At 43.8% G+C, this 22388-nt stretch overlaps 1 protein-coding gene across 1 annotated transcript in view; it reads left to right on the forward strand.

Annotated features, from left to right (window-relative positions):
- IYD (iodotyrosine deiodinase) overlaps nucleotides 714-22388 on the forward strand; it is a 28926-nt gene continuing 7251 nt past the window's right edge. The window contains exons 1-3 of the mRNA XM_005684915.3: nucleotides 714-956; nucleotides 18855-19046; nucleotides 20879-21038. Coding sequence (XP_005684972.2) covers nucleotides 785-956; nucleotides 18855-19046; nucleotides 20879-21038 — 524 coding nt within the window. The 5' untranslated portion in view covers nucleotides 714-784. The remainder of the gene's footprint in view (nucleotides 957-18854; nucleotides 19047-20878; nucleotides 21039-22388) is intronic.

The raw sequence follows: 22388 nt of genomic DNA on the forward strand, positions 1-22388 counted from the left end.
GGCCTGTGGGAAGAGAAAGTGGGGAATTACTGCTTCACGGTTAGAGGGTTCCTGTTTGGGGTGATGAAGCAGTTTTTGGAAGAGTGGTGGTGGGTTTACAACACTGTGAATGTACTTAATGTCATTGAACTGGAGCCTTAAAAAGAGCTAGAACAGTATATTTTATATTATTATATCTTATCACAATAAAAAAGTAGAAACAGTAAAAAAATAGTACATGCTGGTTGAAAAGAATTCAAATAATATAGATATATATATAAGGCAAAATGTGCACGAGAAGCCTGAGATAGCCAATCCTTTGCCCAGTCTCTAAAACCGCAGGAAAACATCCCAGATTTGGGAACCGCTCAAAACGGGCATGGAAGTTGGTTCGAAGGGGCCAACACTAAGTGACTCCTGGCATCAGGCCAGTCGAAGACATTGCTCTCAGAGAAAATCTACAGGAGAAAGATGAAATACCTTCCACCATGGCTGGCAAGATCTAGTGCTTTAAAGTATATCCTCAAATCCTGGCAATGATTGTCTAAGAATACATGGATTGAGCACACAGTTTACAAAAGTGCACTCACCCGTGCCTTGCCAGACCCGCAACACACCCTGATGCACACAGCTGCGATCTTTGCTCCTTGGCAAAGTCCTCGTGGAGTCAGCAGGTTCACTGTCCCTTCCCGAAGCAAACCCCTCCCTCTCTTCACTCATCTCCCAGCGTTCCCCACACCTGTCCCTGTTTGTTTAAGCCCCCGCTTGGGAAGTATGGACACCCTTCAGGATCAGTCTCACCACCATGCTTCTTCTGACTCCAGTCTTGGTAGCCATCGTCTGCATTTTGATGGTGTGGATCTTTAAAAATGCTGATGGGAGCAGTGACAGAAAGAAGGGGGAGCCTAGGGCTGAGGCTCATCCCTGGGTAGATAAAGACTTGAAAGACAGCACCGATGTCCACCAGGAGGAAGCAGGTAAAGACACTGGCTCTGCTGCTCGATTCCCACCTTCTGTATTTTTATGATGAGGGCAAGTGGCTGGTGGGGCTGATGGAGAGAAATAAGTGCAGGCAGGTCAGTTTCATCATCAACTTCTATTGTGCAAACAAATTAGCGTGTGACGGAGACATCATTTCTCTTGGGTGTCAGCTTGTCATTTGCTGTGACCAAGTAAAAAGCTGGATCATCAGTAAAAAAAAACTGTTGAAGGGCTGGCTTTCCCCAGCTCCTGTCCTGACTGGCTGCTAAAATCTTTCTGCAGGGGGCACATCACAGGCTGGTGTGGCCATGAGTTAAGCAGTCAGGTTTTGATCAAAAATTTGAAATAAAAAAAAAAGGGCAGCTGTGTAAGGGCTCACTACTACTCATTATAGCAGCCCTGTGGGTTACAGACAAGAGTGGCTGTGGTCCTCAAAGCTGAGCGTCTGATTCAGTAGACAAGGCAATGAACGGACAACTGAAAGAGAGTGAAAAAGAGACAGGAGGAACTGATGATAAGGTGTTTGGAGAAGGCTCAGGATCTCGGCAAGGCATTACAGAAGGGCTGAACCAGGCCGGGTGGATTACTAGAATATGAATGGTAAGGGTGAGAAGGTTAAGGGGAACAGAAGGAGCCTGAATACAGAACTGCTAGGAAAGATGCTGAGAAGATAGAAGGACTATGCTGACCAGGGAAGGGGCGAAAATGAACTTGGATGTTGAGGATGGGCGGGGGCGTGGTTGACCCAAGAAAGACAAGATGATGAAGGAGGCAGGCAGGCAGGGAGAGGTTTTTGGGAGCTCTGAGTGATCTGTGTTTGGGGTGGGTCTGAGGAGGCTCTGTGGGCTGGATCTGACTTGGAAGAGGCTCAGTGACTCTCAGCTGGGGTAGTAATGGCACCAGTTCAGTTCAGTCGCTCAGTCGTGTCCGACTCTTTGTGACCCCATGGACTGCAGCACGTCAGGCCTCCCTGTTCATCACCTACTCCCGGAGTTTACTCACACTCATGTCCCTTGAGTCGGTGATGCCATCCAACCATCTCATCATCTGTTGTCCCCTTCTCCTCCCACCTTCAATCTTTCCCAGCATCAGGGTCTTTTCAAATGAGTCAGTTCTTCACATCAGGTGGCCAAAGTATTGGATTTTCAGCTTCAACATCAGTCCTTCCAGTGAATATTCAGGACTGATTTCCTTTAGGATGGACTGGTTGGATCTCCTTGCTGTCCAAGGGACACTCAAGAGTCTTCTCCAACACCACAGTTCAAAACAATCAATTCTTTGGTGTACAGCTTTCTTTATAATCAACTCTCACATCAATACATGACTACTGTAAAAACCAAAGCTTTGACTAGATGGACCTTTGTTGGCAGAGTAATGTCTCTGCTTTTTAATACACTGTCTAGATTGGTCATAACTTTTCTTCCAAGGAGCAGACATCTTTTAATTTCATGGCTGCAGTCATTATCTGCAGTGATTTTGGAGCCCCCTCTCAAAAAAAAATAAATAAATAAAGCTCCACCCTCCCTCCAAAAGAGGCCACCTGGAAGTATATGTGTGCATATGTGTATAAGTGTGTGTCTGTGTTTTGAGTTGTCCTAACCTTAGGATTCGGGAGTGGAGTACAAAGCTGGCAATCCATGCTGGAAGCCATGTAGCACTGGCTACCATGTACACTGAGTATACCACACAGGGTCCAAGCCCAGGCAGCCTCCTAGCAGGGCTATCTCTCACTCTCCTCCCTGGATGCCAACTATGCCAGCTGAGAAGCACTTTCCTGAATGAGGGGAGATCCACTTTGAAGCTGGGTAAGGATCTGCTCCGGTAACAATGGGCAGGGTGGTGGTGATAGCGTGATGCAAGAGAAGAGGTGGATCCAAGGGACAGTCAAGGAAGAACAATGGGCTCTGGCAATAAGTTAGCTGCTGGGAGAGGAAGAAGAGGGCAATGATTTGGAGGCTGGAAGAATCAGAACAACACTGTCATAAGCAGGTGAAGGGAGGGGACCCAGTTTAAAGGGGAAGCTGTTGAGTGTAATGCAGGGCGTGTTGGGCTTGAATGAACAGTGGCACATTGAAGCAGAAAGATAGGCAGGTTTCTAGATGAGAGATCCAGGCCGCAGGCACTGATTGGAGAGTCACTAGCTTAAGGTGATGCTTGGAAGTTGGGGAAAAAATGAATTCACTAGAGGGTATTGCTAAAGAGAAGGCTGAGGAGAGAATCTGGTGGGGAGCACATTCAGATGAGAGGAACTGCCTGGGAGGAATGGACTTGGAAGAAAAGGTGTAGGGAAGAAGGGCCAGGTTAGTAACAAGCCCTTCCAGGTATTTTCTATATCCAAGGTCATTTTTACATAGGGTGACTCATAACAATACAGGGAGCAGGCACTATTATCATCCCTAGATTACAGATAAGGAAGCTGAGCTCAGATCATCTAAATCATCTGTCCAAGCAGCTAGTGGTGGAGTCAGGACCCAATGGGAGCTGGTTCCAGAGTTCCAGGTCTACAAAGAAGGCTTTTCCAGGCTTTTCCAAAGAATGATCCAGAACAGAGCGGGCAGGAGATGGCCTACAGAGTTAAACGTTTCCTGAGAGATCAGAAGTAGTGTGTGCATTGAGAAAAGCCCACTGGCTTTGAAGACCCAAGGGTTGAAGGGATACAGAGGGATCAATGTGGCTGGTGGGGAACCAGGGACCTGGGACCAGGGACCTGCGCCTGATGGTTGGGACCAGATACCAGAGCTGTGCGGCCCCGTTCTGCTTCTCTGCCTGTTGATTCACTTCTCATTCTCTATTCTTTACAAGGAGGAATAAAGTGAACATGTAGCACCTGCCTCAGCAACCACGAGCAAATTTTCCCCAAGTGTAGAGTTCACAGTCTCTTGTTGGGATTTTTCTTGTCTACATAAGAGATACTTACTAAGGTCACACGGGCACACAGGTGATAAGCAGGGCTAATGTTTAAACTCCGTCTCCTCTGGCACCCAAGTTCCTGCTCTTAACCACTGGGTGGGTGGACACAGTCTAAGAGAGGATACCCTGCCAGTACTGAGGCTCCGATGCAGGTATAATTGGAGAGGAGAAGGCTACCATTGCTTGCCTGGAGAATCCCAGGGACGGGGGAGCCTGGTGGGCTGCTGTCCATGGGGTCGCACAGAGTCAGACATGACTGAAGTGACTTAGCAGCAGTAGCAGCAGCCAAGGAAACACGAGATGGCTTTGCTAACAGCGAAGAGAGAACAGGGGCAAGCCATTTTGAAAATTAACAGAGACAAAACAGTTCAATAAGTATTGTAGGCCATTCTAGTGTGAGCTGAGGGAAATATGAGCACCAATCCAGCCTCTGCCAGCTCTGCCTCAGAAGATTCCTGTTCCACTTTCACAGATCGGGGAATCAGCCTGTGTGTGTGTGGGGTGGGGGGTGGGGGGCGAGGGGAGGAGAGGCGCAGGCGGGACATAGAGGGGACATGCTGACTAGATGTCAGACACAGACTTTGTCTGGGGACCAGTCACACATGGTGTCCTCATGAGGATTTTCTGTTCCCTCTTTATCTGTGGCAGAGGTCTGAGGAAGATAAATGACCCATATTTAATCTCAAACAGGAAACCTCAGATTGTTTCCCCAAAATGAACTGAAACTACTGCACAAAAATCCTCTAGTCAGACCCAGATTCATGAAAGCTCACGGAACTGGAAATAGGAGAAAAAGACAGGAAACACATTAAGATGTGTCCATTTTAACATTAGTGGGGATTTTCTTTACTTGGCTTCGCTAGCCATCAAAAGCTAGTATTCTAACTGAATTTTCATTGTCCCAGTCACTGCTAATAAAGTCTTTGCCAAAATTTTTATCTAATGTGCTCAACACCTGAGAATAAAAATGTTCCTCAGACTTAGGAACAGAGAGATTTTTATGTACCCATATGCAGCTGTTTCAAACCTGTTCATTGGATCAATGACAGCTCATTTCAGTAAAAGCTTAACAAGTCAACCAATTAAAGATGGATTCATTCCAGTTCCAGCTCCTCTGCATGCCAACTAATCAACAACAGTCTCAACCAAGTAACACTGTTCCTACAGATGATATTAACCCTCTTACATGCCTGGAAGCCAATCAATGCCTGAACTCCACGTTTTCCAACCAAGTGGTGTGCAAGAACTAGCCTGAGGAGATCTTAGAGGTTCTGAAAATTTATGGGCCATTTGTTCACTTGCTAGCAGCTTGAAGTCAGGCCATGATGGGAGTGCTGACTCTATATTATAGCACTGGAAATTGGCTAGTGCTATAATTCAGTGCTCTTTTTCTCCCTATTCTCAGAGAGCTGGTTTACCAGCACACCACTGACAAAAATGCTATATAACAGCAGCACACAAGACCTGCCTAGCTTTCCTCTGCTGTAAGAAGCAAGGAATTCAGCTTCACCTTTGCATTTCATCATCTTTTGACACCCATGCATACTTCTGCATGACTAATTTTAAAAGGCTGGTTCACCAGGACTCCTGTAAGACATTATGGTCCTAGGAGAAAGGAGAGGTAAATTTTATTTCAAATGAGAGAAGATTAGGGACAGGAAAGGATTTGATGGAGATGTCATCCTTGGGATCAAATCTGGGTGGGTACTACTGGGGAGAGTAAAGGTCAGCACAGGACACTGGGGACCCCAGAAGAGGCAGAGGGGCTCAGAAAACGAGTTCTGTCCACTTCACCTGGGATAGCATTGCTCTAATCCAGATCTTTCCAGCTGAACACCCCCAGACTCCCCAACCCCACCCACCCTTGTTGTTGCTAGTGAGTCAATTTACACTGCAACAAATGGCTGAGAGGCCCACACAGAAAGGAAAGCGATGGCTGAGGAAGTGGGAAGGAGAAGTTCTCTGGGCCAATGCTGAGCCCCAGAGTTGTTCCCATTGTCAACTGCAAGAGCTGTGTCACCCAGAGCCTTATCAACATGGTTGCTGAAGGCTCCTCCAAAATTGCAGGGAGGGAACAAGGATGATACCGCACAAATTGGCCTTGTCATTTCATAGCCGGAAAACATTTGGCCCATTTGCCAAGATTTGGAAGTGGAACTGCAAAAACACAAAAGCAGTTCACATAGAGATGCAGCCAGAAAAATGCCTCCAAGTTAAACATTAAAGGATAGACATGACCTAGAATTACTTGGCCATTAAACCTAATTAGGGAGCAATTTGGCTCCTTGGCATTCAAACCACAATACAAGGCGAGTTGGTTTTGGTGTCGATAGCCAACTCCATGTGTGATAGCACAGAACTTCTGTTAAAAGCAGACCACAGTGGTGTGCATTTATTTTGGAATATGTGGGCTCTAACACTTAAATGAATCCACCAGAGTGGCTTGGCTGGTCTGGGCTGGAGGCAGAAAAGCCACAGAACAGAGGCTCTTCCCTCTCCTTTGGTGAGCCCACATTCCCTGGGGGGGATGGTTAGGAGTTCAAGAGGAAGGAGAGAGCTGTGCCTTTTGTATCGGTTCACTGCACTGCAGTCCCTCAGAGCTTCTCTCCATCTGGCTCAGCTGACCCCTTTCTCCAGGTCAAGTGTAGACTTTCTGTCCTGGGAGAGGCTCCAGGAACAGCAGCCCCTTTGTGCTCTGCTCAGAAAGCCCTTCAGGACAATCCAACCCAGTGGAGGCTGGGGCCGAGTGTCTGCCCTGCTCAGAGACAAGGCTGTGCTGATGAGGCTTGAGAAGCAGCCCCTTCATTATGGCAGAGTAGGAGCACCTACCCTGGACTTCAGTGGCTGCAGAAACTGCTGAGTCATGCCCCTCTACTGCCTTTAGTTTCTGCAAATGGTGGACAGACCTGAAGTTAAGGAGGCCTTTCATGCCTTCTCTCATTTACCAATGACTAACTAAACAGGTTGCTGGACTTTGTGACACATGGTTGGGGAGTAGCACGGTGTCGGAAGTCTTTGCTGATGCATTTGATAAAGTTGACCTGATGACATCTGGGTTTGGTTCACAGTAGAATGCTAGAAAGCTGGTAGGTGTTAGTGGTCCCTCCCCCATCACATCTAGTGCATTTGATTCCGTAACTGGGCCATCTCATTAAATGTGTACCATGTGGGCTCCCACTGCCCCTGGCTAGTAAAGTGTAAGAAGTTTCTCATTACTAACAGTGAGCTACCACGATCCCTACTAGTGCTGTAGTTGGGTTCTCAGTCTCCCTCAAATCCCTTTTTCTCCCTCTTGCCTTTTTCTCCCCATCCTCACATACCCAGGAGTGAAATGTGTGGGTGCTCCCAGGGGCAGAGGACTCTCCTCTACCTGAATTCCACCTGGAATGCCCCTCAGGGCCCTTAGGGCCAGGCCCTGGATCTTCTTGCTCTCTTCCCTCTGTTTCGATTATCATTCTCATCTTTATCTGAGGGCTCCCTTAGTGACATCTCACCTCCTGGATATTGACTGCAGTCCCCCTTAATCCTGAGGGGAAACCATGGGGGAAACCCCTCAATCCTGAGGGGAAGACCCCAAGTGGATATTCTGAAACCACAGATAGTGCTGAACCCTACATATCCTAAGCTTTTCCTATACATACATGCCTATGGTAAAGTTTAAATTAGACACAGTAAGAGAATATCTGAATTGCCAGCATCATTACTCATGTGCTTTGAGGTCATTATTAAGTAAAATCAGGGTTACTTGAGAACAAGCAATACCTCATCAGTTGACCTGATAACTGTGCTGTGCTTAGTCGCTCAGTGGTGTCCGTCTCTTTGAAACTCCATGGACTGGGGCACACCAGGCTCCTCTTTCAGGGGTCCATCAGGCTCCTCTGTCCATGGGGATTCTCCAGGCAAGAATGCTGGAGTGGATTTCCACACCTTCCTCCATCTTCCCAACCTAGGGATCAAACTCAGGTCTCCAGTACTGCAGGTCAATTCTTTACCATTTGAGCCACCAAGTAAGCCCTAAAAGGCTACTAAGTGTCTAATTAGGTGGATATGTGGACAGAAGGATGATTCATGTAGGTAGGGGGACGGAGCAGGACAGGCATGAAATTTCATCATCTTGCTCAGGATGGTGCATAATTTAAAACTTCAGTTCAGTTCAGTCGATCATTTGTGTCTGACTCTTTGCGACCCCATGGATTGCAGCACGCCAGGCTTCCCTGGCCAACACCAACTCCTTGAGCTTACTCAAACTCATGTCCATCGAGTTGGTGATGCCATCCAACCATCTCATTCTCTGTCATCCCCTTCTCCTCCCGCCTTCAATCTTTCCCAGCATCAAGGTCTTTTCCAATGAGTCAGTTCTTTGCACCAGGTGGCCAAAATATTGGAGTTTCAGCTTCAGCATCAGTCCTTCCAATGAATATTCAGGACTGATTTCCTTTAGGATGGACTGGGTGGATCTCCTTGCAGTCCAAGGGACTCTCGAGAGTCTTCTCCAACACCACAGTTCAAAAGCATAAATTCTTTGGCATTCAGCCTTCTTTATAGTTCAACTCTCACATCCATACATGATTACTGGTATAAACTGCTTATTTCTTGAATTTTCCGCTTAATATATTCAGAACACAGTTGACCCTGGGTAACTGAAACCTGCCTCAGAAAGCAAAACCTCTGTACTCGGCGGGCAGGAAGGGAAGAACACTGATTTAGGAGTTAAGAAACCTAAACTATAGTTCTGGCTCCATGAAAGATTACTGCATGTTTAGGACAAATTAAGTGTATCCCTTCATTCCATCTCCTACTTTGCCCCACCTTCCCCAGACGGTTCATCTCTCATCCTTCTGTCTCACTTAAGAGACCATAAAGTGTCTTAACAGTTGTGTTCAGTTGATCTACCCTTGGGTTTTTTTGCGCAATTCATTTCTATGGCTTTCTTATTAAAACAACACACACACACACACACACACACACACACACACACACACACACACAAATCCCTTAATTGTGAAATGTAAGGTAGCAGTTGGTTTAGTCACTAAGTCATGTTGAACTTTTTGCAACCTCACTGACACAGGGATCGAACCTGCATCTGCTGCACGGCAGGTGGATTCTTTATCCTGAGCCACCAGAGAAGCCTGTGATATGTCATATGCTGGCTGGGAAAGTGTATAAAACATAGATGGATGGCTTAACAAATAATTTGAAAGCAAAAATCCATATAATTATCACTTAGATCAAGAAGTATAAATTTCTAGTACTCCATAAATCCATGCATTCCCAGTCACACCTCTTCATCCCACAGACATAACTACTATTTTTAAGTCTATAGGAATTACTTCTGTGCTTTATAGACGTGTCACCTAAACATGCATTCTTAAACAGTAGAGCTCTATTGCTTTTATTCTTTTGACTTTGTTCTTTAGCTTAACATTTTATTTGTAAAATTCATTCAGGTTAGGCATGTGACTGCACTTCATTCATTTTTGCTGCTGTATAGTGTTCTGTTTCATGCTGCTGCTGCTGCTAAGTCGCTTCAGTCGTGTCCGACTCTGTGCGACCCCATAGACAGCAGCCCACCAGGCTCCCCCGTCCCTGGGATTCTCCAGGCAAGAACACTGGAGTGGGTTGCCATTGCCTTCTCCAATGCATGAAAGTGAAAAGTGAGAGTGAAGTCGCTCAGTTGTGTCTGACTCTCAGCGACCCCATGGACTGTAGCCCACCAGGCTCCTTCATCCATGGGATTTTCCAGGCAAGTGTACTGGAGTGGGGTGCCATCATGAGTATATCACAATTTATTTATTTTACTGTTGATGAAGATCTGGGCTATTTCCAGTTCATAACTATGATAAACTATGCATCTAGGAACATTTTAATACTTGTTTCTGGAATACACATGCATGACTTTCTCTGAGGTATGCATGGAATTGCTGAGTTAGAGTGTGATGGGCATGGAAATGTATCACCTAGATCACCCTTCAAGGAAAGACTCGTTGCCCCTTCTACTGGGAGTGTTGTAAACAAAGAGCCTTCAACTGTCTGCATATTTCAGGATTTACCTTTGCTTTGCCCAAGATTCTGCCTTTCCCAGGGTGGTTTATATGCAATAACTGATTGGCTTAGGGGTATAAAGGCCCAGTCATTTGGGCCTAGTTGGGGACAACTCTGATGGGATATTTTTCTTCCAAAGAAGCCCTATTATTGGCTAAGCCATCATACAAGGCTTGCACTGAAATATGATGTCTTCTATCCAATCGTGTTTCTTGCCTTTCCTTTCCACAAATTTTGTTCCCAAAGCTACTTCCTGTAAACATCCTACACACTAGTCTCAGTATGAAACTGCTTCATGATCTGTCTGATAATTCCAATATCTCAAGTCTTTGTAGGTCTATTTCTGATACCTGCGGTTTCTATGGTTATTATACATGACTTTTTATTTTCTTGAACACACTGTTATTTTTTAATGTACACTGGTTATTCTTTTGGAAAATTACTCATAATTTTTTTTGAGGCCGGAGATATATTTAGGGCTTCCCAGGTGATATAGTTAGGCTTTCCTCAGTGGTAAAGAATCCACCTACCAAGCAGGAGACAGTGGTTCTAATCTTGGATCAGGAAAATCCCCTAGAGAAAGAAATGGCAACCCACTTCAGTAGTCTTGCCTGGGAAATCCCATGAACAGAGGAGCCTGATGGGCTACAGTTTATGGGGTCCCAAAAGAGTCAGACAAGACTTAACAACTAACCAACAATAAGAAGATATTGTTCCAGGGAATAGTCACACTTGCACCTACAAGTTGAGCAACACTGTAACACTGGGACAACTGTAATATGAGGTCAGGTCTTATGGTTCCTTGGCTCACTCACAGGATATTATTCTAGGCTCTAAGGTACCAGGGCTGGATTAGTTACGTTTTAGTCTTACTGTTGGAATGTAAACCTTCAAGCCCTGGGTGGCCCTGGGGTTTTGACTTTTGTCACCATCTCTTTGTCTGAACTCAGCCTCATGGCTGTTTCTAGGCAACTGGAAAATATTCTCCGGACATTTGATTGCTGGTCTACCTCTCCTGGTACTAACCTTCACCTAGATTTTTAACTATGATGTCCTATAGTCACAGATTGGTGGTGGTGGTTTAGTCGCTCAGTGGTGTCCACCCTTTGAACACCATGGACCATAGCCTGCCAGGCTCCTCTGTCCATGGGATTTCCCAGGCAAGAATACTGGAGTGGGTTGCCATTTCTTTCTCCAGGGGATATTCCCAACCCAGGGAGAGAACCCAAGTCTCCTACATTGCAGGGGGATTCTTTACCACTGAGCCACCAGGGAAATTACAGATTAGCTCATTAATATGTAGAAGAAAACATTCTAAATTTTATCATCTTTTTTCACTTTAGAGTGAAATTTAAATTATTTAAATTATGTAAGGTTTAAATTATGTAAATAACAATTACTGGAAATGAGAACCCTTTAGTAAATGTCACAACAACCACAATATAATCATAACTCCAACATCAGTTAATCCATGGCATCGAAATGGATTTGTATCTACTCGAGGAAGAAAGTCACAGCTAACTGTTTTCTGTCACACAGCTGAAGGCATGGGATATAATATGTCTTATCAGGCAAATATTCATTGGGCTTTGGGTTGTGAATGAGAAAGATATATGATAGCATTATATTCAGTTTTCTAAGGATACAGTTCAGGTAGTACAGTAATAATTCAGGTAACCCATGCACATACATACAGATAAATTTTATGGTTTAAAACAATCTGAATCTGTTACCTTAAGGAAAGGAAGTGCTGAGCATTTTTGGGAATTTGATCATAGTGGATTCTGATTACCTGCTGTTATCTAGTAGGAGTTGCCTTCTACTGGTTATGTGGCTTCTCTGCACCAATCCCCATCAGGCTGAAAAATATCAGATCAGGTTTAGGAAAGACTTCAGCCTTTGTATAAAAGAACTATCTACTCATTAGATTCCACTGATATTTTCAGTGTCTATTTCTTTGGCAGCCTTCTTGGTGAAGCCTTGTTTATCTGATTTAAATTTCCCTCAGAAGTCCAACTCACATCAATTTATTCTGATTTGATGTACTGAAGTCCACTTCTGTACTGGTCTCTTTTTGGCATCTTCTGCCTCCAAGATTCTAGTAGTTGGTGAAGCCCAACAATAACCAGAAGTCCAAAACTAACTCAAGTTAAGCATATGTATGCATGTAGAATATATATATATATATATAAATAATATGGTAGAACATATAATATAAATATGTGAGTGAAGTCGCTCAGTCATATCTGACTCTTTGTGACCCTGTGGACTGTAGCCCACCAGGCTCCTACATCCATGGGATTCTCCAGGCAAGAATAGTGGAGTGGGTTGACATTTCCTTCTCCAGGGGATCTTCCCGACCCAGGGATCGAACCCAGGTCTCTCGCATTGCAGGCAGATGCTTTAACCTCTGAGTCACCAGGGAAGCTCTTATATATACCTGCCTGCTTCTACCATGTTCTAAAGCAGGCAGGTATAAAGATAAATTTAGTGTAGGTAAGCGGAACAGATTTTTTCCTTACAGACAATCATGATGGTGTGATCACTCACACTCACCTAGAGCCAGACATCTTGGAATGTGAAGTCAAGTGGGCCTTAGAAAGCATCACTACAAACAAAGCTAGTGGAGGTGATGGAATTCCAGTTGAGCTAGTTCAAATCCTGAAAGATGATGCTGTGAAAGTGCTGCACTCAATATGCCAGCAAATTTGGAAGACTCAGCAGTGGCCACAGGACTGGAAAAGGTCAGTTTTCATTCTAATCCCAAAGAAAGGCAATGCCAAAGAATGTCAAACTACCACACAATTGCACTCATCTCACATGCTAGTAAAGTAATGCTCAAAATTTTCCAAGCCAGGCTTCAGCAGTAGGTGAACCGTGAACTTCCAGATGTTCAAGCTGGTTTTTGAAAAGGTAGAGGAACCAGAGATCAAATCGCCAACATCTGCTGGATCATGGAAAAAGCAAGAGAGTTCCAGAAAAACATCTATTTCTGCTTTATTGACTATGCCAAAGCCTTTGACTGTGTGGATCACAATCAACTGTGGAAAATTCTGCAAGAGATGGGAATACCAGACCACCTGACCTGCCTCTTGAGAAACCTATATGCAGGTCACAAAGCAACAGTTAGAACTGAACATGGACCAACAGACTGGTTCCAAATAGAAAAAGGAGTACCTCAAGGCTATATTTAACTTCTATGCAGAGTACATCATGAGAAACACTGGGCTGGAGGAAATACAAACTGGAGTCAAGATTTCCAGGAGAAATACCAAGAACCTCAGATATGCAGATGACACCACCCTTATGGCAGAAAGTGAAGGAGAACTAAAGAGCCTCTTGATGAAAATGAAAGTGGAGAGTGAAAAAGTTGGCTTAAAGCTCAACATTCAGAAAACTAAGATCATGGCATCTGGTCCCATCACTTCATGGGAAATAGATGGGCAAACAGTGGAAACAGTGGCTGACTTTATTTTGAGGGGCTCGAAAATCACTGCAGATGGTGATTGCAGCCATGAAATTAAAAGACACTTACTCCTTGGAAGGAAAGCTATGACCAACTGAGGCAGCATATTCAAAAGCAGAGACATTACTTTACCAACCAAGGTCCGTCTAGTCAAAGCTATGGTTTTTCCAGTGGTCATGTATGGATGTGAGAATTGGACTATAAAGAAAGCTGAGCACAGAAGAACTGATGCTTTTGAGCTGTGTTGTTGGAGAAGACTCTTGAGAGTCCCTTGGACTGCAAGGAGATCCAACCAGTCCATCCTAAAGGAGATCAGTCCTGTGTGTTCATTGGAAGGACTGATGTTGAATCTGAAACTCCAATACTTTGGCCACCTCATGCGAAGAACTGACTCATTGGAAAAGACCCTGATGCTGGGAAAGATTGAAGGCAGGAGGAGAAGGGGATGATAGAGGATGAGGTGGTTGGATGGCATCACCGACTCAGTGGATATGGGTTTGGGTAGACTCCACAGTTGGTGATGGACAGGGAGGCCTGGCGTGCTGCAGTTCATGGGGTCTCAAAAAGTTGGACACAACTGAGCAATTGAACTGAACTGAATATTTTTGTGTCTTATTTAAGAAATTCTTCTTCTCCACAAAGTCATTAATATAGTCTCCTACATTCGTTTTTAAAATCTTCAAAAATTAGTCTTTCATAATTAAAACTCTGATGAGAACAGGCAATATTCATTCAGTTTCAATATCTGATGAAAGAGTTGAAATGTTTCACCATTAACTATGTAGTTGGTTCTGGGGTGTTTTGATTTTGTTTTTTCCCCATAGTTAGACTTTATCAGGTTAAGAAAGTTCCTTTCCACTCTCAATTTACTAAGAGATGAATGCCTAATTTTATATATATATATATATATATATATATATATATATACACACACACGCACACTCTACATTCAAAGCATTCCTATTTTTCATAATCTTTAATTTTTTAAGACAATATCTTAGAATTTCTTTCAGTTGGAATCTTTGTAGTTCACATTTGAATCTTTGTAATTCAGACCAAAAATACTGTCTAGTTATGGTGAAAGGAATGAAGAAACACACATGTTCAGAGCTAGAACTGTGATATTTTGGATATATAACCAACAATTTCAAGAATGTTGGAATGAAGCATCTGGGAATTCAGCAATAAGGTCTTCTGAACTCTTTTGTTTGAAAAGCCTACCAGGAACTTCGCAGTGTTATTGATTGGAAAACCTTCTAAAATGAGGTGATTGGGTCTGCTCGTGGTGAGGCTTCTAGTTCACCAGATGTATCTTTCCTGTTTATCTTCTACCGAATCTGTGAGTTCATTTTCTTCATTTTACCATTTTCAGCTCCACCTATTGAATCCTCCATTGCATCTTCATCTTCTGTACGATCTTGAACTATACATAATGGATTTTCACAGCTCTCTGAACAGGACGGAAGCAGAGGAAACCAAAAAACATGGCAGAAGCAGGCAGGTGTAAAGATAAAATTTAGTGTAGGTAAGCAGAACGGATGTTTTCCTAATGGTTAATATTTTTGTCTCTTGTTTAAGAAATTCTTCTTCTCTACAAAGTCATGAAGACAGTTTCCTACATTCTTTCCTAAAAGCTTCAAAACTTAGTCTTTCATAATTAAAACTCTGGTGAGAATAGGCAATATTAATTCATTTTCAATATCTGATGGAAGAGTTTATATGTTTCACCATTAACTATGCAGTTGGTTCTGGGTGTTTTCGTTTTTTCCCCATAGCTAGACTTTATCAGGATAAGAAAGTTCCTTTATACTTCCAATTTACTAAGAGACGAATGCCTAATTTTATCAAACAGTTTTTCCCTATTCCAATGACTACCAGTTTGTGAATGTAACAAACATGGTTTTGCTAACGTTGTTAACTTGCATTCCTGGGATAATCCCAACTTGATCAAAGTGCATTGTTCTTTTTATATTGTTGAATTCTGTTTACTAATATTTTGGTCAGGACTCTTTGCATCTATATTTATGAGGAAGTTGAATCTGTAGCCTTTCTTTCTTGTAATATCCTTGTAATATCCTACCAAGAACACTTGGTAACAAGGTTGTGGGTGTCATAAAATGAGTTGGGGATGATGTTTCCTCTATTTCTATTCTTGGTAAGAGTTTGAGAAAATTTAGCAATAATTGTTCTTTGTGATAAAGAACCTGCTTGCCAGTACAGGAAACTAAGAAATGAAGGTTCGATCCCTAGGTCGGGAAGATCCCCTGGAGGAGGGCATGGCAACCCACTCCAATATTACTCAGGCTTCCCAGCTGGTGCCAGTGGTGAAAGAAAACCTGCCTGCCAATGCAGGAGACAAAAGAGACAAGGGTTCGATCCCTGGGTTGGAAAGATCCCTTGGAGGAAAGCATGGCAACCCACTCCAGTAGTCTTGCCTTGAGAATCCCATGGACAGAGGCACCTGGAGATTTGGACACGACTGAAGTGACTCAGTATGCATGCATGCATGCATGTTCTTTGAGTGTTTGATAGAACCAACTCCCTTATGAAGCCATCTGGGCCTCTTCCTAAAGGAATCTTTTTTTCCCCTCTGGCTGATTTTAAGATTTTATATTTGATTATAAAAGATGTGGGCTTCTTTTCTCTTTCACCATTGCTGCCACTGCTAAGTCGCTTCAGTTGTGTCTGACTCTGAGAGACCCTATAGACGGCAGCCCACCAGGCTCCTCTGTCCCTGGAATTCTCCAGGCAAGAACACTAGAGTGGGTTGCCATTTCCTTCTCTTTTACTACCTGGGATTGACTGGGGCTCTCGAATCTGTAGATTTGGCATTTTTCATCAGTTTTTTTTTTTTTTTTAATCAGATGCATGCATCTGTCTGTGGGATTCTCCACGGAAGAACACTGGTGTGGGTTGCCATGCCCTCCTGCAGAGGATCTTCCACACCCAAGGACTGAACCTGAGTCTCTTGTGTCTCCTGCATTGCAGTGGCTTTTCTTCTGCTGAGCCACCCTGGAAGCCCTTTTAACAAATAGTCTCCTTCAAATACGGCCTCTGCCACACTCTCTTTCCCGTCTCTTGCTGTCATCAGACATATAATAGACATTCTCATTTTGCTTTATTTTTCTCGATCTTTTATGTTTTCCATCTTTTGGTCTTTCCTTGCTCTATTCATGGTATTTTTTTCTGAGTTATCTTCAGTTCATTAACTCTTTCTTTAGGTATGTCTAACCTGCTGTTAAACTCATCCACCAAGTTCTCAGTTCTGTTATTTAATTTTTCAGTTCTAAAAATTTCTATTTTAAACTATTTTCCATGTAACTTTTCATTTTTTCCTGTATCCTACAGATTTATAAATGCTTGTCTTTTTTTCCCTCTAAACCTAGCCATCAAAGGTTTTCTATCTTTTGAGTCTGACGATTCCATATTTGGAGACTTCAGGTGTCTGATTCTATTTTTTAAAATCTGCTCTGCTATATTTTGTTCAAGGTGTTTTGGTTTTATGTATGTCTGGTTGTCTTTGGTGGGTTGCTGACTATTGTACTTAAAATTATCTGTATGTTGGCATTTGCTTCTGTTAGGTGATGGGGCTATTTTCAGGCAGGACCACATTGTTTCAAGTTCAGTTTTGAGGCATGACTCACAAAAATGCTGTAACCTCTTGAGGGCTGACTTATTTACATTTCTTGCTTTTTCTAAGGATGTAGTCTTGGGGTCCCAGCTTGTTAGACTTCCCATTGTATATGGGTCTGGGCTTTGATTTCTGTCTCTCTTGATCCTTGAAAATATAAAAATAAACATGTAGGGACTGGCAGATACTAACCGGGCAAATGCAGCTTTTGCACTTATTTACCTTCGCAGGTTCCTAATTTCCCTCAAGTTTTGGCCTGAGTATGTCTTACTATGCTGTTAGCAATTTAATGACTTTACAATAGGTTTTAAAGTAATACTTTTTTTTTTTTTTTCAAGATCTTAGTGATTTTCGATGATTACTAGTGGCTCAGATGTTAGAGAAAACTGCCTTCAACGCAGGAGACCCAGGTTCAATCCTTGGGCCAGGAAGATCCCCTAGAGAAGGAAATGGCTACGCACTCCAGTATTCATGCCTGGAGAATTCCATGAACAGACAGCCTGGTGGGCTACAGTTGATAAGGTCACAAAAGTATCAGACACTGCTGAGCGACTAACACTTTGGACTTCCCTGGTTGCTCAGACTGTAAAGTGTCTGCCTACAATGTGGGAGACCCAGGTTCAATCCCTGGGTCAGGAAGATCTCCAGGAGAAGGAAATGGCAACCCACACCAGTATTCTTGCCTGGAAAATCCCACGGGTGGAGAAGCCTGGTAGGCTATAGTCCATGGGGCTGCAAAGAGTCGGACATAACTGAGTGACTTCACTTTCACTTTAGTGATTTTCAGCTGGTGGGAGACAGCTTCAATAAGCTAGTTCACCATTAACAGAAATTTATATTTTTCATCTATGAAGAAGCAAAATTTTCTTTTTCTTGATTTGTAACCAGTCTGGGGTTTGAAGGACAGTCAAGATCAGAGTTCAGGATTCTCACACCCTTTTCATTTTTTTATGATGTTTTTGAGCTCATATCCTTATAGATATTTTTGAGAACTTGATTTCCCTTTCCCTAGTGGTTGCTTTGTGACTCTAAAGGAGGAAAAGAATTTTCCCTCTATTCTTCTAGGTTTTTGGCTGAGACATCTCTTCTTCATAATAAATACAGGTTAACAAGAGAAAAACAAACAGAAATTTAACAATATGTATATTTCTTGTGTACATGAGAGAGACCCAGGAAAACTGAGTAACCCCCTTGAAATGGCTCTAGAAAGAAAGTGAAAGTCGCTCAGTTGTGTCCAACTCTTTGTGACCCTATGGACTGTAGCCTGCCAGGCTCCTCTGTCCATGGAATTCTCCAGGCAAGAATACTGGGGAGTGTTGCCCTTCCCTTCTCCAGGGAATCTTCCCGAGCCAGTAATCAAACATGGGTCTCCTGCATTGCAGGCTGATTCTTTACCAGCTGAGCTGCCAGGGAAATGGCCTCAGCCACCCCCTTAAATATCATTTTCAGATAAAGACAAAAGAAAGGTGTCGGGGGCTGGGCAGAGTCAGTTATGGGAGGTTATCAGAAAAAGCAGAGTAAATAAGGGTAAAGTTGTTACAGAGATTTATGGCCACACCTTCTCTATTGGCAAGAGTTCATTGTGATTTAGAATCATCCCTCTCTTCCTGGTGCAGAGAGGAAGATACTTCCAAATGGAGAATTCCTTTATAAAAGTAAACGTCTACTTGCCAAAGGGTGACTTCTACTCTGGTTTTCAGAGTTTCTCCTGTGTCTGCCGTTTCCTAAAAACAGTCAACTCAAAAGAATTCTTATGCTAATGAGGCATGTGGGGGCGGGAAAGGAGCATTCCCTTTCAAAACCAAGAGATCATTTAATTTGCTGTCTTGTTCCTACTTGCAGAGGCTGATGAATGGCAAGAGTCAGAGGAAGAGGTGGAACACATCCCGTTCTCCCACAACCGATACACAGAGAAGGAAATGGTTAAGAGATCCCAGGATTTTTATGAACTTCTCAATAAGAGACGGTCTGTTAGATTCATAAGTAACGAGCAAGTCCCAGTGGAGGTCATTGACAATGTCATCAAAGCAGCAGGTCTGTCCATGCGCAGTGGGTCTTTGAGAATGTCCGCTGCAAGTGACAGTGGCAGAGCAATGTTGAAGTTCAAACGCAGCAGATAAAGCCTGGAGTGATAGGTTCACCTGCAAAGTCTTGTTCGTGCAAGTTGCTATGCCCAATGCACAGAGAGGCCAAACACACCAAATGTAGGAGTTTGGAGCAGAGAAAGGTTTATTCAAGTGCCATGCAAGGAGAGGGGTGGTTCGTTCCCTAAAAGCCCCCTGAGTTCAAAGCATTTTTAAACAGCAGGTGAGGGAGAGGAGCCGCAGGGTATGCGATCCTCTCAGGTACAAGTCTCTGACTGGCTGATGGTGAGCTCGCAGGGTGGTGTCATAAGGGTTAACTTCATCAGACATTAGGCTCCAGGAGCTCATGGGGTCAAATAGTTAACACCTTCCATTTGGTGGGGGGGTTCACATCAGAGAGTAACATGGAAACTTACATTACCATATGTAAAATACATAGCGAATGGGAATTTGCTCTATGGCTCAGGGAACTCAAACAGGGGGCTCTGTATCAACCTAGAGGGCTTTATGTTTGATTTGACTTGATTTTACAATTCAGTATGCCCTCTCTACCACGGGGACTGGTGGATGGTGAACTCATGAAGGCTGGCAGGCTTGAGAGCCCTTCTATAGAGTTTATGCCATTGAATTACTCACTAGGAAGGAAAAAAAATACTTCTGAAATATCCCACACCGTGGTCTGCTTCTAGAAACAGTGAGCGATTTCTAGGAGAGAGTGGTGGCTTCCAGACCAGAACCTGGCTTGCTCCTTAGCTGGAATGTTAAGGAGAAGTGAAGCTCCTTGAGTCCATGAGGCACTATGAAGCTTTGTCAGGGATATCGGGACTGATCCAAGTGTGGTCTGAGTTGTCCCAAAGCCTGTGAGAGCTGAAAAGCACATTGCCATGTGTCCAAGCGCCCAGGGCCAAGAAGTTCTCATGTATCCACATAGGACCACAAGCCCACAGTGCCACCCTCAGAACTGTGATATAGGCACTAAACAACTTATAGTGCAGTTGCCTTTCGGAGAGCGCCCTTTTAAAAATCTGTTCATTTATTTAGTGGCTGTGCTGGGTCTTCGTCGCTGTGTGTGCTTTCCTCTATTTGCGACGCCCAGGCTTCTTGTTGAGCTGGCTTCTCCTGTGGCGCACATGCTCCAGGCGTAGGGGCTCCGGTACTTGCGGCACATGTGCTCGGCAGCTTCAGTTCCTGGGCTCTCGAGCACAGGCTTCGGTACTTGTGGCACATGGGTATAATTGCTTCTTCATATGTGGGATCTTCCTGGATCAGGGATCAAACCCATGTCCTCTGTAATGCTAGGAGGATTCTTATCCACTGAGCCACCAGGGAAGCCCTGGAGAGTGCTTTTTGCCATTAAAATTTTTCGAGTTCCAATAACCTTCACGACTTGACACTTTTTTCAAGAATACCAACACAAATATTTACCAAAACAAATAATGGATCTGGGGGGATTTTGCGTGACAGAACTTCCCCTCTGAGTTTCCTTACTGGTCACGGTGCAATTTTCAAGGGAGGTCTTCTTCCACATAATTAGAGAAGCAGTGATAAACTCCCATAGTCCAGGAACTACTGGCCTTGATCTCAGTGAGTTAGTTCAAAGACCCTGACAGTGAGGCAGAACAGAACAGGATGTCAGCAGGACCCCAGAGGCTACTGCTGGGCACTTTGTGTCCTAGGTGATCTAACATTATCTTGAGCAAATATGAGTTATAGGAATTCTTAGCTAACAGTCTCACATTTTCCTGCAGTTTTAATTTCTGATGTTAATTGAATGTGTGATAGGAACAGCCCCAAGTGGGGCCCACACAGAGCCCTGGACATTTGTGGTTGTGAAGGACCCAGACGTGAAGCGTAAGATTCGGGAGATCATTGAGGAGGAAGAGGAAATAAACTACCTGAAGAGGATGGGACCTCGATGGGTCACAGACCTGAAGAAATTCAGGTACAAAAGTGGGGAGAATCAGGCATGCTTGGTTTGGTTTCTTAAAATGAGATAACTAAGATTCAATTGCCTGGTTTGTTTTAGGTGTTAAAAAGTTTGATTTTAACTACGGGAGAAATAATGGAAGTGCAGTCAGGCCTCATGTCTGTGTTGCTCTGAGCACACATATTGGGTAGGTGTTACGGATGCCAGCTGGGATCACATCTCAGTTCATGTCTCATCTCTGGTTTTTCCAAGTGCAAGACCTTGGGTGTTTGCTTGCAGTCTCTAAGTGCATGAGTCTGGATTCTCCAGAGAAACAGAATCAATGGAGAGAGACAGAGAGAGAGAGAGAGAGACAAAGACAGAGAGAAATAGAAACACAGAGAGAAAGAGATTTATTATATTAATATATATAATAGATCATATTATTTATTATGAGCTTTCCTGGTAGCTCAGCTGGTAAAGAATCCATCTGCAATGCAGGAGACCCTGGTTCAATTCCTGGGTCAGGAAGTTCCCTTGGAGAAGGGATGGGCTACCCACTCCAGTGTTCTTGGGTTTCCCTGGTGGCTCAGCTGGTAAAGCATCCATCTCCAATGCAGGAAACCTAGGTTTGATCCCTGGGTTGGGAAGATCCCCTGGAGGAGGGCATGGGAACCTACTCCAGTATTCTTGCCTAGAGAATCCCCATAGACAGAGGAGTCTGGCAGAGTACAGTCCATGAGGTCACAAAGAGTTGGACACGACTGAGAGACTAAACACATTTTAGCACATTATTTATTATAGTAGACAATTTATTTACTATTCATAATTGGCTCATAATTACTTGAGCCAACTTACTATAACTGGCTTAAGTGATTATGAAGGCTGAGAAATCCCAAGACCTGCACTCAGCAAGCAGGAGGCCCAGCAGAGCTAATGCTGCTGTTCTGGTTTGAGTCCAAAGGCCTGGGAATCAGGGGAACTGATGGTGTATGCTCCAGTCCAAGTCTGAGTCCAAGGGCAGGAGAAGACTGATGTCCTCAAAGACAGTCAGGCAGAAGGAGAAAATTATCCCTTACTCCACCTGTGTTTTTTCTACTCAGGGCTGCAACAGATTAGACCAGGCCACCCACATTGGGAAGGTAATCGGCTTTACTCAGTCTGCCAATTCACATGTTAATCTCATCCAAAAACATCCTTTCAACACACCCAGAATAATGCTTAAGCAACTATCTGGGTTCCTTGTGTCCCTGTCAAGTTGGCACCTTAACTTAACCATCACATTAAGCTTCTATTTTTTCAACCCAAATAATGTTAAAAACTTGGTATCAGGATTAAATAAGATAGAGGCTAAGAGTAGGGCCTTAGAAGCCAGAGTGCTAGGGT

Source organism: Capra hircus, chromosome 9, assembly GCF_001704415.2.
Source record: "Capra hircus breed San Clemente chromosome 9, ASM170441v1, whole genome shotgun sequence".
Lineage (NCBI taxonomy): Eukaryota > Metazoa > Chordata > Mammalia > Artiodactyla > Bovidae > Capra > Capra hircus.